Below are 17,668 nucleotides of genomic sequence, written 5' to 3'. Positions count from 1 at the left end.
AGGCACCTGGTCTGGATGGATCCCATGCACAATGTCTGAAGAAAGGAGGTACAGTGATGGTGGACTGGCTGGTGAGGTTATCTAATGTTTGTTTAAGAGAGGGTAGAGTGCTGGAGGACCAGAGGAGTGACTGTATAGTTCCGCTTTACAAGGGAAAGGGGGACAAGTGTGAGTGTAGTAGTTTCAGAGGGATCAGCTTGTTGAGTGTAGTTGGGAAGGTTTATGGGAGGGTCTTGATTGAGAGGATTAGGAGAGGAACAGAGGGAGTAATTGGTGAGGAACAGTGTGGGTTTAGGACAGGTAGGGGTTGTGTAGATCAGAGTTTTTGTGGTATGACAGATATGTGAGAAAGCTATAGGAAAAGGTAAGGATGTTTCTGGGGCTTTTATGGATTTGAAAAAGGCTTATGACAGGGTGGACAGGGGGGCACTATGGGAGGTACTACAGATATATGGGATAGGAGGAAAGCTGTTAAGAGCAGTCAAGAGTTTTTATGAGAGTAGTAGAGCTTGTGTTAGGATTAGAAATGGAGATAGTGAATGAACTGAAATAAAGGTAGGACTTTGTCAGGGATGGGTCATGTCGCCCTGGCTGTTCAATCTTTACATGGATGGGGTGGTGCAAGAGGGGAATGCAAGGGTAGTGGGTCAGGGGTTGGAGATGATTAAAGAAAATGGAGAAAAGTGGGAAATAACCCAGTTGTTGTTTGCTGACGACACTGTGCTCGTAGCAGAATCAGAGGAGGGATTGAGAAAGTGACAGAGTCTGAGAAGATGTGTGAAAGAAGGAAGCAGAAGATAAATGTGGACAAAAGTAAGGTGATGAGATGTACAAGGGGAGAGAGTGACAGCAGGTTGGAATTGAGCATTAACCCCTTCCATACGGTGCCGCACACGTAGGCGTCATGGGGAGCGAGTGTATTCGCAAGGCTGCCATATCGGCGTCTTGATTATATTTATTGTAGTCGCCCCTCCATAATGACATTCTTTCTAATTCTTTTGTAATCGCATTTTCTATGGTTATCAAAATTCACGGGTGAAGAGAGAACGATCGATATAAGCGGTGACTATATTTTATGATGCGAGTATTATTACGACACGTCGTACGGCTGGCATTGGCTGCTGCCACTGAGATCTAAGTCCATGACGCCTACGTGTGCGGCACCGTATGGAAGGGGTTAAGGGAGAGAGACTGGAGGAAGTGGATAGTTTTAGATACTTGGGTGCGAATGTGGCAGGAAAGGGAGGAGTGGGGGTGGAGGTAGAATGTAGATTGAGAGAAGCAAGTAAATGCCTTGGTGGAATAAAAAGTGTAATGAGAAATAGACCTCTGGGAATCGATGCTAAGAGGAGGTTATATGAAGGTGTGATTGTGCCAACAGCAATGTACGGGGCAGAAATATGGAACATGAGAGAGGAAGAGAGAAGGAGTTTGAATGTGTTAGAGATGAGGTGCCTGAGAAGTATGATAGGGGTTACTAGGCTAGATAGAGTGAGGAATGAGGTGAGGAGAACTGGGGTGGAAAGGGAACTGGGAGATAGGGTTGATGAAAGAGTATTAGGATGGTTTGGACACATGGAAAAAATGAGTGAAGAAAGATTAGTAAAAAAAGTGTGGAAGGCAGAGGTGGAAAGAGTGAATATGAGGGGGCGTCCTAGGATGACATGGATGGATGGGGTGATAGGGGCATTACAAAAGAGAGAAATGTCTGTTGAGGAAGGACGGGAGTGTACACAAGAAGATAGGGGTGAATGGAGAGGGGTTGTGTATAGATGATGCTGTGATGCATGAGGGTGAGTGGGTGGGGGATGGGGGGGGGGTGAGGAAGTATGTATGAGAAGAAAATTTGACGTAGCCCGAAGGGATTTCTCCCCGTCTTCTCCTTTTCTACATGAGAGGACGGAGAGGGGGGTCACCGAATTTATGAAGCGGCCTTGCTCTGGATGTGCTGTGTCTTGCAACACTGCTTCTGACCCAGTGGACAGGATGCGGGGATGACCCGTCATCCAGGAGATGCCAAGATAAGAGGGAGGGAGGAAGGTTGAGGGGAGTGGAATATATAGGAAATGGAATGGGTGGGAGTGGTTTCTATGCCTTTTTCTTTTGGGCTACCTCCCCGTGTAAAGGGAAAAGCCTTTGGTATATATATATATGTACATATTTGTTCACTCCCTCACAAATTTCTTTTAGTATATTCCATTTCTCTTCCATCCTTGTTTCTTCCTTTAGGAATTTTTCCCAGTTTGCATTATGAAAGAATTTTTTAAGTTTCTCAAAATTCATTTTGTTGTACATTGGTATTCCTATTCTATGTTTCTCATTTCTTCTTAAGTCTATTTGTTCTTTTAGTTTGAATCCTATTAGTACATGGTCACTCTTTCCTATTGGTGTTTTGCAATCTGTCTACAATTTCGGTTCTGATGTAAGTATAAAATCCAGTCTCATTGTTTCTGTATCTGGTATTTTCCTTTATCCACCGAGTCATTGTGTATTCAATGGTCATATCGAGTAGCATGCTGCCCCAGATGTCTTCACCCTTTACTGTCATTTCTTCCCAACATATTTGAGTTAAAATCACCCATAATTACTGAATTTCCTCTTTCCTTTAGTATCTCGGTCAGTTCATACTATCTTTCAACAATATGGAATGATCATGTTCTGTCCAGGACTGTATTTTGGGGGGTACATACACTACTACAAAATTTCTACTTTTCATCTGGTTGCTTTAATTTTTTATCATAATTGATTCTACATTGTTTTTTTCCTTCTGTTAACTTTGTCACATTTAAGTCTTTCCTGGTCAAAAATAATACTACCTCTCCTTGTTTTTCCTTTCTATTCTTCATCCAACAGTTGTATAGACCTTGTCCCACAGTACTTGGTGGTAGATTACTTTAATTTAGTTTCGACTATTCCCATTATGTTCGTTTTTTCTAATGCCAGATAGTCATTTAGATCATTCAGTCCTGAGATCATTCCATTTATTTTGGTATAGGCTAATTCTAATTTTCTTTCTCGTCTTTTTCTGTCTGCTTTGTTTCCTTTTTCCTGATATACCATTTTCTCAGCCTCAGGTCCACCACTTTCCAAAAAAAAATCATTCTTTTCAGTCTTTCTTTTTTCATTTGCTTCATTTCAAAGCTTCTTTTCTTTTTCTTTATTGCTCATTTCTTCTTTTATCCATATATTTTTGTGTTGTTCACCCCTTGCTAGTTTTGCTGTTCTGGATAGTACTTCCTCTGCAATCATTTGTACACAAACCAAGGCCTTTTCCCCCTTTCAAGGGAGGTAGCCAAAAAGAAAAAGGCATAAAATCATTCCCGCCCATTCCATCCCTAAATATACTCCTCACCCTCTCCACCCTCCCTCTTATCTTAGCACCTCCTGGATGATGGGTCATCCCTGCACCTTGTCCACTGCCCTGGGTCAGAGGCAGTGTCGCAAGTCACAGCATATCCACAGCAAGGCCGCTTCATTAAATTGGCGACCCCCCTCTCCGTGCCCCCATGCATAAAAGGAGAAGACAGGGAGAAATCCCTTCGGGCTGTGTCAAATTTTGCTCACACATACTACCTCACCACCTCATGCATCACATCATCCATATACAACCATTCTCCATTCACCCCTGTCTTCTGTCCTCTCCCGTCCTTCCTCAACAGACATTCCCCTCTTCCCCAAAGCCCCTTTCACCCCATCCATCCATCTCATCCTAGGACGCCCCCTCATGTTCACTCCCTCCACATCTGCCTTCCATACCTCTTTTACTAGTCTTTCTTCACTCATTCTTTCCATGTGTCCAAACCATCCTAATACTCTTTCATCAACCCTATCTCCCAACTCCCTTTCCACCCCTGTTCTCTTCCTCACCTCATTTCTCACTCTATCTAGCCTAGTAACCCCTATCATACTTCTCAGACACCTCATCTCAAGCACATTCAAACTCCTTCTCTCTTCCTCTCTTATGTTCCATGTTTCTGCCCCATACAGTGCTGTTGGCACAATCACTCCTTCATACAGTCTCCTCTTAGCATCCATTCCCAAATGTCTATTCCTCATTACACTTTTTATTCCACCAAGGCATTTACTCACTTCTCTCAATCTACATTCTACCTCCACCTCCACCTTTTCCTGCCACATTTGCACCCAAGTATCTAAAACTATCCACTTCCTCCAGTAGCTATTCCTTTATGCTCACTTCTAGTCTGCTGCCCCTTTCACCCCTTGTACATCTCATCACCTTACTTTTACCCACATTTATCTTCAGCTTTCTTCTTTCACACACTCTCCCAAACTCTGTCACCAACTTCCTCAATCCCTCCTCCGATCCTGCCACAAGCGCAGTGTTGTCCGCAAACAACAGCTGGCTCACCTCCCACTTTTCTCCATTTTCTTTAACCATCTCCAATCCCTGACCCACTACCCTTGCATTTACCTCTCGGACCACACCATCCATGTACAAGTTGAACAGCCAGGGCAACATAATGCATCCCTGACGAAGTCCCACCTTTACCTCAAACCACTCACTCTCTCCATTTCTAATCCTGACACATGCTCTACTATTCTTGTAAAAACTCTTGACAGGTCCTAGAAGCTTTCCTCCTATCCCGTATATCCGTAAAACCTCCCACAGTGCCTTCCTGTCTACCCTGTTGTAAATCCACACTGTTCCTCACCAATTACTCCCTCTGTTACTCTCCTAATCCTCTCAATCAAGATCCTCCCATAAGCCTTCCCAACTACACTTAACAAGCTAATCCCTCTGAAACTACTACACTCACACTTGTCCCCTTTTCCCTTGTAAAGTGGAACTATACAGGCACTCCTCCAGTCCTCCGGCACTCTACCCTCTCTCCAGTAAACATTAAATAACCTCACCAGCCAGTCCACCACTGTGCCTCCTTTTTTTTTTTAGAAATTCTGCATGGCATCCATTCAGACCAGGTGCCTTACCTACTTTCATCATCTTAACAACTGCCTTCACTTCATCCTTCCTTATTTCTCCTCCATTTTCCTCACTCATCACTCTCATTTTCTTAGCATTTCCCACTCCAACTATCTTTCCCTCCCTATCCTCCTTCACATTTAGCAACTCCCTAAAATATTCTGCCCATCTTCCCCTTACTACCTTCTCTTCCATAATCATCTCTCCATCTGCACCTTTTACCTTTTCTTCTCTACTTGATTCACCTCCTCTTCCTCTTAATTTCTTTCCAAAACATCTTTTTATTACTTTCAAAATTTTCTGTCATACTCTTACCCCAGTTGTGACCTAAGCTTTACTTTTAGTGGCCTATATTGTTTTTCTTTTGAGTATCTACTTACTCTATAAGCTTCTTTGACTTTGTCCCTCCTCTTGAATCCCTTTCAGAATTTCTTTAGAGATCTCTTTTTCTCTTTGATACCTAGGAACATCATGCTTTTCTTTAATACCATAGATTACAATGCATCATTTTTTGTCCACTGTATCCCTAATCAAATTACCTTTCTCTTAAATCACTTGGATTACCGTTTCCTTAGCCTGCTTGACCTTTCCTTTCCTTCCTTGACCTGCTGTTCCACTATTTCTTTAAAAGATCATTTTTTACTTTCCTGTTCTACTTTCCACTGTTTCTTTATTTCTTGGAAGTTATTTTCTTTGATCTTTTCTTCCATTTTCTCAGTCACTGCCTGTATATCCTTCATCTTTCTTTAATGCCTCATTCCTATTCATATCTTCATTTTTCAATCTTTTATTTTCTCCTTTTATCCTAATTAGTTCCATTTTCAACTCATCTATTTCCCTGTTATTTTCATTGGCCTTTCTTAATAGGGCTACTTCTTTGTATATACTTTTGCATTCACTTTTGAGTTCAATTATTTCATCTAACAATTCATTGATTTCCCTATTTCTTGTTATATTTTTAAACCTGGGTTCTCTATACATATCTATCCCTCTACACATATTGTTATTATCCTTGTTAAATCCTGAGAAAACATTTCTATCAAACCTTTGGTATGTCTTTGGGGTCTCGTTCAGGCACGTTTTTTTCAGTAAGACTCCAAGTGTTGACTCAATTATACTTATGTCTAGACATCTTTTTGTTGGTTCTTTTTACCTATATCCTTCATTTTTTTCTTCCATTTTTGTCACTGATCATGAAAAAATAAAATAAATAGATACAAAGATGGTTACATTGTCGGTCACTCAACTCCCTCTAGTTTTGTGTATGAGAGTCATGAATCAAATTTTGTCTCCATGTGATCTCCAAGTCTATTAACCTCTTCACTCCGGGCACATTGCACGTCTGGCAGCATTAGCTGCCCGACATGCGATGTTGCGTCATAATAATCGCATTATAAAAAATAGTCAGTGCTCAATCGTTCGTTCTCTTTCACCTGTGAACTTTGATAACCATAGCAAATATGATGAAGCCAGTTTAGAGAGAATGGAGGTTACATAGGTACGACTACAATAAATATAATCAAGATGCCAACGTCGGCATCATCGCGTACCCACTTGCTCCTCATGACGCCTACGTAGGCGTCACCGTATGGAAGTGGTTAACTATTATTGATTCAAACATTTTATCTATAACTGATGTCATTTCCTTTTTTAAAATAGGAACAATGTGTGCCTTCCCCCAAGCAATAGGCACAAAACCAGTGTCTACTGACTTATTAAATATTTCTGTTAACTGGTCACAAATTTAAAATTTATGCTCTTTAAGCACTCTCAGAAAAATTTCTTAAGGACTTAGGGATTTTGTAGCTTTAAGTCTTTCAATCTGTTTGACTACTTCTACCTTACTAATGCTGATATCTGATAGTGTGATAGATATATGGGGAGGATTTTGATATCTGTAGGCAGGTGTCCAATTGGGAATGATTTTGATTTCTGTACGTGTCCAACTGGGGAGGTTTTGGTACGTCCTGTTACTGTATTACTTTCAGTATTCCATCCTGTAAGATTTGAAAGTTGTATTCACTTTATGGATTGTTGGGAACCATGCTGTAGAGGTATAATTGAGGAGTGGGAGGTTATGAACTGAAAGAATTGTAAGGGGAACAGAGGAAGTAAAGAAAAGTAGTGTTGGTTTAGGAAATGAAGAGGGTGCATAAATAAATTTGTCATAGTAAAACAAAAATGTAAATATTTTTGGCAATGGGTAAATTCTTTTGAGCTTTTATAGATTTGGAAGTGTATGATCAGGTTGACACAGGAATTGTGGGATGTATTGTGGATGTCTGGGAGAGGGGGAGTTTGTCAGGGATGATCAAGTTTTTACATGAGTAGTATAGCTTGTGTACTCATAAGGGTAGGGAATAGATACAGCAAAAGGTTTGAGGTAAAGTTGAGACTGCACCAGGATTGTGTTATATCACCATGATTGTTCAAAGTGTACAAGGATGGGGCAGTAAAGTATACCTGCAAGGATACTAAGCAAGGGGGATGCTGACAGTGAAGGAAAGTGGGAAGTGAGCTGGTTGTTGTTTCCAGCTGACACTGCACATGAAGCCAAGTCAGATGACAGACTAAAAAATTAAGTGGTGGAGTTTGGGTAGACATGTGAGAGAATGATGCTGAAAGTAAATGTAGTGGGGAAGTGACAAAATGTACATGGGGTGAGGGTCTTGAAACTCACTTAAAATCCAAGTCATAGATAGGTGGAAAAGCACAAGTGGTTCCCAATGGAATGTAAGAACAAGGCATACAAAATTCTTCTTCTATCTATATACCGAGGGCTTTTCCCCACTTACCAGGGAGGTAGCCAAAGTCCCCACCCATTCCACTCCCATCCACCACCCTTTCCTCCCTCCCATTTTAGATATTCATGGATGACAGATCATCCCTGTATCCTACCCACAACCCTGGATCAGAAGCAATACAGCAAGACCACTTCGCTTAATTGGCAACCCCCCTCTTTGCCCCCCTTATGCAGAAAAATGGCAAATCCATTCAGTCTGTGTCAAAATATCATTCACACATAATTGCTCCCTAAACCCATATCCCCCTTCCACTCCCTTCCATGCATCACAGTATCACCTATGCATAGTCATTCTCCACTCACCCCTATCTCCCACCTTCTCCCTTCCCTGTTCAACAGACATCCCCCTCCTCCTCAATACCTCTTTTACTCCATCTATTCATCTCATCCTCAGTTGCTCCCTCATGTTCACTCCATCCACCTCACTTTCCACACATCTTTTACTAATCCTTCTTCATTCATTTTTTTCACATCTCCAATACTCTCTCATCAACCTTATCTGCCATCTTCTTTTCCATCCCACATTCTTCTCACCTCCTCATTTCTCATTCAATCCAACCTGGTAACTGACACCATACTTCTCATGCATTTCATCTCAAATACATTTTAACTTTTCCTCTCAGCCTCTCTTAAATTCCATGTCTCTGCCTCATGCAGTGCTATCAACACAATCTCCTCTTTGCATCCATTCCTAAATGCCTATTTCTCATTGCACTTTGAATGAATCTTACATATACCAACAGCTTTCTCCCCCTTACAAGGGAGGTAGCCAAGATCAAAGGCATAAATCCACTCCCACCTATTTCCACCCCACATGCTCCACTCCCATTCACCACCCCTCCCTCTTTCTTTTCTTGGCTCCTCCTGGATGAGAGGTCATCCCTGCATCTTGCCCACTGCCCTGGATCAGAATCAATGCAGCAAGACACAGTACATTCACGGCAAGGCCGCTTCATTTATTCAGCGACCCCTCCCCTCTCTATTCCCTCATACAGAAAAAGACAAGATAGGGAGAAATCCCTTCAGGCTGCATCAAAATATCATTCACTCATACTCCCTCACCCCCCATCCCCCACCCTCTCCCCTCAATGCATCACAGCTTCATCCATATACAACCATCCTCCACTCACCCCTATATTCTGTCTTTTCCCATCCTTCCTCAACAGACATCCCCCTCTTTTCCAATGCCCATTTTACCCCTTCCATCCATCTCATCCTTGGTCACCCCCCCTCATGTTCACTCCTTCCATCTCTGTCTTCCACACCTCTTATACTAATCATTCTTCACTCATTCTTTCCATGTGTCCAAACCATCCCAATACCTTTCATCAACCCTATCTCCCAGCTCCTTTTCCACCCCTGCTCTCCTCCTCACCTTATTTTTCACTCTATCCAGCCTAGTAACCCCTACCATGCTTCTCAGGTATTTCATCTCAAACACATTTAAACTTTTCCTCTCTTATGTTCCATGTTTGTGCCCCATACAGTGCCGCTGGCACAATCACTCCTTCATAAAATCTCCTCTTAGCATCCATTCCCAAATGTCTATTTCTCATTACACTTTTTAATCCCCAAGGTATTTACTTGTTTCTCTCAATCTACATTCTACTTCTACCTCCACTCCTCCCTTTCCTGCCACATTCACACCCAAGTATCTAAAGCTACCCACTTCTTCCAATTTTTCTCCTTTAATACTCACTTCAATTTGCTGACACCATCTCCCCTTGTACACCTCATCACCTTATTTTTACCCATATTTTTCTTCAACTTCCTTCTTTTGCACACCTTCCCAAACCCTGTCACTAACTTTCTTAATCCCTCCTTTGATACTACCACAAGCACAGTGTTGTCAGCAAACAACTGGCAATCTCCCACTTTTCTCCATTTTCTTTAACCATCTCTAAGCCCTGACCCACTACCCTTGTGTTTATCTCTCACACCACCCCATCCATATATGAATTAACAGCCAAGGCAACATAACACCAAGTGCCACCTTTACTTCAAACCACTCACTCTCCATTTCTAATTCTAACACTGGCTCTACTACTCTTGTAAAAACTCTTAACTGCTCTTGACAGCTTTCCTCCAATCCCATATATCTGCAATACCTCCCACAGTGCCATCCTTTCTACACTGCCATAAGCCTTTTCCAAATCCATATAGGTCCAAAAAAATCCTAACCTTTTCCTAAAGCTTTCTCAGATATCTGCCTTACCACAAAAATCTGATAAATGCAACCCCTCCCTGTCCCAAATCGACATTGTTCCTCTCCTAATCCTCTCAATCAAAACCCTCCAATAAGCCTTCCCAACTACACTCAATAAACTGATGCCTCTGAAACTACTTCACTCACACTTATCCTTTTCCCTTGTAAAGCAGAACTATTCAGGCACTCCTCCAGTCCTCTGGCACTCTACCCTCTTTTTTTTTTTTACAAACTTTAAACCTCACCGGGCAGTCCACCATCATTATACCTACCTTTTTAAGACACTCCACATGACACCCATCTAACCCAGCTGTCTTATTCTTACCTGCTCTCATCATTTTAATAACTGCTTTCACCTCATCTTTCCTTATTTCTTCTCCATTTTCCTCATTCATCAGTCATTTTCTTATTGTTTTCTAATGCAACTACTTTTCCCTTCCTATCCTCTTCACATTTAGCAACTCCCTAAAATATTCTGCCCATTTTCCTCTGACTGCTGTCTCTTCCATTATCATCTCTCCATCTGCACCTTTTACCTTTTCTTCTCTATTTGATTTGCCTCCCCTTCCTATATTAATTTCCTTCCATAATATATTTTTATTACTTTCAAAATTTTCTGTTATATGGATCTGGAAAAGGCTTATAACAGGGTAGACAGGAAGGCTCTATGGGAGGTATTGCAGATATATGGGATAGGAGGAAAGCTGTTAAGTGCAGTCAAGAGTTTTTACGAGAGTAGTAGAGCTTGCGTTAGGATTAGAAATGGAGAGAGTGAATGGTTTGAGGTAAAGGTGGGACTTCGTCAGGAATGTGTTTTGTCACCCTGGCTGTTCAATCTTTACATGGATAGGGTGGTGCGAGAGGTGAATGCAAGGATAGTGGGTCAGGGGTTGGAGATGATTAGAGAAAATGGAGAAAAGTGGGCGGTGAGCTAGCTGTTGTTTGCTGAAAACACTGTGCTTGTAGTAGGATCAGAGGAGGGATTGAGGAAGTTAGTGACAGAGTTTGAGAAGGTGTGTGAAAGAAGGAAGCTGAAGATAAATGTGGGCAAAAGTAAGGTGATGAGATGTACAAGGGGATAGAGTGACAGTAGGCTGGAAGTGAGCATTAAGGGTGAGAAACTGGAGGAAGTGAATAGTTTTAGATACTTGAGTGCGAATGTGACAGGAAAGGGAGGAGTGGGGGTGGAGGTAGAATGTAGATTGAGAGAAGCGAGTAAATGCCTTGGTGGATTAAAAAGTGTAATGAGAAATAGACATCTGGGAATGGAGGCTAAGAGGAGGTTATATGAAGGAGTGATTGTGCCAACACCAATGTACGGGGCAGAAACATGGAACATGAGACAGGAAGAGAGAAGGAGTTTGAACGTGTTTGAGATGAAATGTCTAAGAAGTATGATAGGGGTTACTAGTCTGGATAGAGTGAGAAATGAGGTGAGGAGGAGAACAGGGGTGAAAAGGGAACTGGGAGATAGGGTTGATGAAAGAGTATTAGGATGGTTTGGACACATGTAAATAATGAGTGAAGAAAGATTAGTAAAAGAAGTGTGGAGGGCAGAGGTGGAAGAGTGAATATGAGGGGGCGTCCTAGGACGAGATGGATGGATGGGGTGAAAGGGGCTTTACAAAAGAAAGGAATGTCTGTAGAGGAAGGACAGGAGAGGACAGAAGATAGGGGTGAATGGAGAAGGGTTGTGTATAGATGAGGCTGTGATGCATGAGGGGGAGTGGGTGGGGGATGGGGGGTGAGGAAGTATGTATGAGAAAAAATTTGACGCAGCCTGAAGGGATTTCTCCCCGTCTTCTCCTTTACTGCATAAGGGGACGGAGAGGGGGGGTCGCCGAATTTTATGAAGCGGCCTTGCTCTGGATGTGCTGTGTCTTGCGACACTGCTTCTGACCCAGGGCAGTGGACAAGATGCAGGGATGACCCGTCATCCAGGAGGTGCCAAGATAGGAGGGAGGGAGGGGGTGGAGGGGAGTGGAATATATGGGAAATGAAATGGGTGGGAGTGATTTCTATGCTTTTTTCTTTTTGGCTACCCCCCGTGTAAGGGGGAAAAAGCCTTTGGTATATGTATGTATGTACTCTTATCCCATTTCACATCTACTCTCCTCTTTGCCTCCTTTATCTTATGCTTTACTTCCCCTTTTTTTGTACCTCTCATATACTTCTCTCATCCTACAGATTGAATCTTGCAAAGGTAAATCCACAGGAAAGGGGAATGTTTTAGATCATCCAAACTATTCTATACCAATCACCAAACCAACCTGTGGATCATGATCTGGGTTTATGACATCACTATTGCGATCCATGACCCTATAGACAGGGATTCCATCGTATAAATCTGGTTGAACAAATTCTAGCTTTTCTGTCCATTGTGAACGTGACCCAGGAAAATTGGGCTTATCTTCAGTCATAGAAGAGCAAAGCATCTGAAATCAAACAAGGCATTAGGTATATCAATGCAGCACAGCATCCCTATATACACATACAAATAATGACCCTATTCCCACCAAAATTCTAATAGTAAAATAGTAAAATAGAAAATTAATTGTTAATTTTGTAAATTATAACAGATCAATGTAATCTGCTATTTTCTTGGCAGAAATCAATAACAAAAAAAGTTGCTAGAACCTATTTCTAACAAATGAAGTTGCAGCGGTTGAATGATACGCCATGTTTGTTTTGATGGGTGCTGAGGTTGAAGAAATGAAAGGATGATAAATTAGTCCAAGGGTGTGCAACCTATTTTCCCAAAGGGCCACTAGTCACGACTCTGTTGGTATGGAGGGCCACATAACCTTACTATTTCATGTTATTTACTTCAATCGAAGACGTATTGTGTTAGATTATACTGATAAAGATAGACAATTAGTTTGTTAGTGATTTTATTCAAAACTGGGATCACAAAAATAAGAATTGTCCAAAACAAATGTATTTTCCTTACTATAAATGAGCAAATGAAAGGCTCGTACCTTATTATTATAATGTACAAACATAAATAATTACTTAATATTGGTCAACTGGGATCATTAACATAAGAATTATCAAACAGACATTTTCCTGACCATTAATTAGCAAATGAAAGACAGCCAAGGACCACTCAATCTAATAATTAAAAATTTCAAGTAATAAGTTATTTTCTGTTCTGATATAATTAAAATCTGTACCTTTGTGAATGAAATAGAAAAAATATGGTGAAAATTGTACACAAGAATATGAATTTAGTCAAACTTTCGGTGGGCTTTAGTTGGTAACACTCTCTCTCTCTCCCTCTCTGAGGGCCGCACTATAGCTTATCTATTTTTAGGAGAAAGGGCCGCAGGTTACACAGGGCTGAATTAGTCTATTCTAACCTAACCAACCTACATTTAGTAATTCAGCACCTCAAATTCTAAAGATCATCTAGGCTGTTGTCATCGTCACAGATGCTGATGGCCTGATTATTATTGCACCTCGGGCAATTAACAAATGACAGCAGAACACCATGTTCTCTCATAAAGTCCAAGGAAGCCCTATTGTATGTAACAGTGTTTATTAATGTCACCTGGAGTTGGAGAACACCCAGTCCACAACATGAAAGCTGTCATCTGATAGTGACTGGACTGGCATGGCGTCCATACTGTATCCTAGCAGCTTCCTTCGTTAGTAAATTTGCTTGGAGCAAGTTCTTTTTTTCTGCCAAGAAAATTGCATATGACGTTCATGTATTATACTTTACGTATTTAATTTTCTAGTGCCATATCTAGCTAGGTCAACATGAAAATGAAATTCCTGATATTTGAGCTGAAGTAGTTCTCATGGGATGCAAAAAGTCGCTATGAGTATAATGCAATTTGAATTATCCATCTAGCTGCCCTAGTTCTCGAGATATTGCATTTTGAATGGAATTAAATCGGGCCTATTTTTTCCCAGAAAATCGGGCCGAAACGTGCGGTCTGACTAATCGCCGATCAAACGTAAACAATGACGGTTTTTACTGACAGGCACAATTTTATATAAAAATTTAATATATGGTTGCATTATTTGACCTATTTTCTATAAGATGTGTGATTTCCATGTAATTTGATCATAGAATTACGTTTCTATCCTCTGCAAAATTACCCACCACAGCTACGAATACCGTCAAATTACATTAAAATCACACATTTTAAAGAAAATAGTTTGAATAATTCAACTATATGCAAGCTATTACACTAATAGCACAATAGTAACAAACTTAATTAATAGTGTAGTTTGATCCATACCACCAGTGATCATAGCGGGCAGGACGAATCGTAGCTGTGGTCCGTAATATTACGGAGGATAAAAACGTAACTTCTCTTTGATCAAATTACATGAAAATCACACATTTTAAAGAAAATAGTTCAAATAATTCAACTATAAGTCTATTACACTAATAACATAATAGTAAGAAACTTAATAGAGTGAAGTTTGATAAGATGGCGGGATGGATGTTGATGTTGTTATCCGATAATCCGACCCGATAGAATAAAAAACTAATTAGTACCACCGATTTCTCAGCTCTACCGTATCACGCTGCCTTTATTTTGGTATAAGAATAATCCGCGAGACTTGTAGTTTTCGTTATTTTTGGTTAGTTGCCCGCACTCTGAATTTATTTAGCTCATTTTTTACGCTGAAACATAAACCAATTTTCGATTTACTGCTGAATGCAAGCCGCCATGTTTATCTTATGTTTTTATGTACCGACATGTAACTGATGATGTAATTGTTTGAAATTTACTACGATCGTAGTAAATACACTCGTATAACATTTGTATGAATGAAATATCCGGCGGTATGTAAATTTGGCCGTTTGCATGGCGTGCGCATAAAATGACGCGCTGTTGGGCTCCTCATCGACGATGGCGCCTCTGGTGGTGTTTGACCTACCTACTATATCATGTAGCTGTGTACAACTAAAATAATACCAATTTTCTAATAGGTGTGCACTTCTAAAAAAAAAATACTCCTAAGCCTGTCCCCAGTGGAGTGTTATAGGGTTCTGTCCTGGGTCCTTTTTCTGTTCCTGACCTTTGTCAACCACCTTGGAGCTAGTTTATCCTACAAATATATACTCTTTGCCGATGACCTAAAGTTGTATCACCACTTTTCTGCTAAATCCTCACCTGGCTAATTTATCCCCAGGCCCAACCTTGCAGGAAGCTATCAACACCCTGTCTGCCACACCTACATCCTGGGACTTTAAATTTGCTGTATTACTCATTGAGTTAACAAGTGTTTACTTCTTGGATAACTCTCCCATCACTCCAAAGACTGCTCACAAAGATCTTGGTCTAATTGTTGACTCCCAGCTCAGATTCCATCAACACATCAGATATAGTCATATACTGTGCACAAGGCTGAAGGAGTTACCATCAATCTGCTCAAATCTACATTGTGCCACTCCCTACAATTCATGACTACTCTCTTCATTTTGGTTAAACAGCGTACCTTGGACTTTGCCTCAACAGTTTGGAATCTTGGATTTGTGGGTGACACGTATCAGCTGGAGTCAGTCCAGCATAGGACCAAGTAGGTGACTGGTTTTGGTGACTTACCTTACTCTGAACATTTAACAATAAATCTCTTCTCCATCAAAGGCAGACTATTTAGGAATTATATCATTTTGTGCTACAAAAATGTTCATGGTCTTTCTCCCATCCATCCCATAAACATCCTACTCCTCTCCTCATCCTATCACAAGAGATCACCAATACAAAACTCATCCTCAGCACATCAAATTAGCACTAAAGTCTGCAGAAAATTCTTTTCACATCGAGTAGCCAGACACTGAACATTTACATCTCACGTAGAAGCCCAATCACTTGTACAATTTAAGAGCAAACTCATTATTGCTTTAGGAGATGAACTCTTCAGCTGAATCTACTTAACATCTCAAACACCCCACAATCAACAAACAATTTCTACTATCTAGAAAATACAGCAGCCGTATACCCAAGGTAGTCTTCTATGCCAAATGGCAAATAGACTAATTAGGATTTAAGGGTACGCTCTATCAGCCAGTTCAGTAAATAATTACGTCCTGTTGTTGAAACATACTGCTGAAATATTATGGCCCTGCCAGGTAAGCTGAACCCTTTACACTTCAGACATTCGTCCACTGTAAATGCCTTAATACCTATTTCTGCCTATACTATAGCACCATATTGGTAGCAGCTAAGTAGGTCTAACACTTGCCGACACCTGCTTCTCTATAAAATAATAAATGAAGAATATTAATGACATACTATTCTACCTTTCTGTTAAGGAAATTACCTTGGGTGGTTCAATTCTAATAACATTTCTTGCGAAGAGTGGAAATACCCTTCTCCCCACATTTGCGTACCAGGTACCTAGTCTTATCGCCATGTTTATTGCAAATAACTGGTTCTTGCAGTTGGTTTGTGAATAGAGCTTTCGCAGTGAGCAAGTTAATACCAGACACCGCCAGATCTTGTAATTCTTGCCGGAAAATAAATACTTTTTTGGGCAAGTTTTATAAGCTTACAGAGGTGTATCGTTGTACATTATTGTGTCTGAAATTTAAGTCAATTAATTTCATGATTGCAAACGGCATATGACATTGTTTGAGCCTCTATTTATAATCACAGATGATATTCGTAAAACAGCCTATAATTGTATCAAGCCAAACAATTTGTCATTTTCTATCGACTTCAATGGACGTATACTGATATATACTTTCATTTGAATGCACCAAGCAATAGGCAAATCCATGTAATGTATCGAAAATATAATTTTACATCGAAAACTTAATTTTTTCGATACGATAAACTTTGTCTCCCTCTTATTTTTTCTTGAATCTGAAGTTCAGATTGCCACGGCACACGTATAATTAGTCATATTTGTTTGAAAATAGCTCCCAGCAGATCTAAGAGGATATATTTTACAAAACTGTTATTAACTTCGTACGTCCGCCACCACTGTTGTAATTTTTTAGCTCATTGATTATCCATATATACAGGACGTGACAGTGATATCCATTATTTTTCAACACTCTCAGATAGAATGCACAAACCCAAATCGATATCCTCTTATTTTTAGTGCTCATAGTTACTTCAGTAAAAACAATTAAAAAATAAGTACCTATTTTTAGTTTTACCTTATAATTAAATTAACAAAGCCTTATCACATACCAGTAAGTAAAAATTGTAACATTATGAGTCATGTTTTTAATTCTAAATACATTTATGCAAATATTTATGGCGTATCTTTTTTTAAATATAGGTTTCCAAATTAGCTAAGTCACCCCTCTGCCTCATTAATTCCGAGACAATTGAAAATTCTAGCGCTAATAGGAATCTACGAGCCTGACTGCGAAAGCTCCCATTTCTGCCAGCAAATCGAAACTTTCATAAAGTGATATGACTTTCTTTTTCTTATAGTTATAACCAATCAATTCATTCATATTTGGCATGATTAAGTAATAAATATGACATTGATAAGCATTTTAACACGTATATGATCCTTGTAAACTATAATCAAAGGTCTTTGGCGATAATATTATCTTGGATGTATGAAAACACGAATCGGAAAGAAGTAACCGGTGAGAGGAAATAACCTAAAGAGACAGAGAAATATGACATGGAATTGGTGGAGAAAAAAATAAAAGTGAGAGACGACGTGTTGGTAATGTTCCTTATTATGGGCATTATTTTTTCATCAGAGTACTGAATTCGGATCCCACGAA

At 40.2% G+C, this 17,668-nt stretch overlaps 1 protein-coding gene across 1 annotated transcript in view; it reads right to left on the bottom strand.

Moving 5' to 3' along the window:
- Positions 1 to 16,393, bottom strand: part of LOC143041740 (2-oxoisovalerate dehydrogenase subunit alpha, mitochondrial-like) — a 118,686-nt gene extending 102,293 nt beyond the window's left edge. The window contains exons 1-2 of the mRNA XM_076213752.1: positions 16,237 to 16,393; positions 12,222 to 12,386 (exon numbers count right to left, since the gene is read on the bottom strand). Of these exons, the coding sequence (XP_076069867.1) occupies positions 12,222 to 12,386; positions 16,237 to 16,329 (258 nt within the window). The 5' untranslated portion in view covers positions 16,330 to 16,393. The remainder of the gene's footprint in view (positions 1 to 12,221; positions 12,387 to 16,236) is intronic.
- Positions 16,394 to 17,668: the final 1,275 nt, after the last annotated feature.

This window comes from Oratosquilla oratoria, chromosome 32 (genome assembly GCF_046742065.1).
Source record: "Oratosquilla oratoria isolate Oo_2021 chromosome 32, ASM4674206v1, whole genome shotgun sequence".
Taxonomy (NCBI): domain Eukaryota; kingdom Metazoa; phylum Arthropoda; class Malacostraca; order Stomatopoda; family Squillidae; genus Oratosquilla; species Oratosquilla oratoria.
This window is presented reverse-complemented; position numbering and strand designations above follow the sequence as displayed.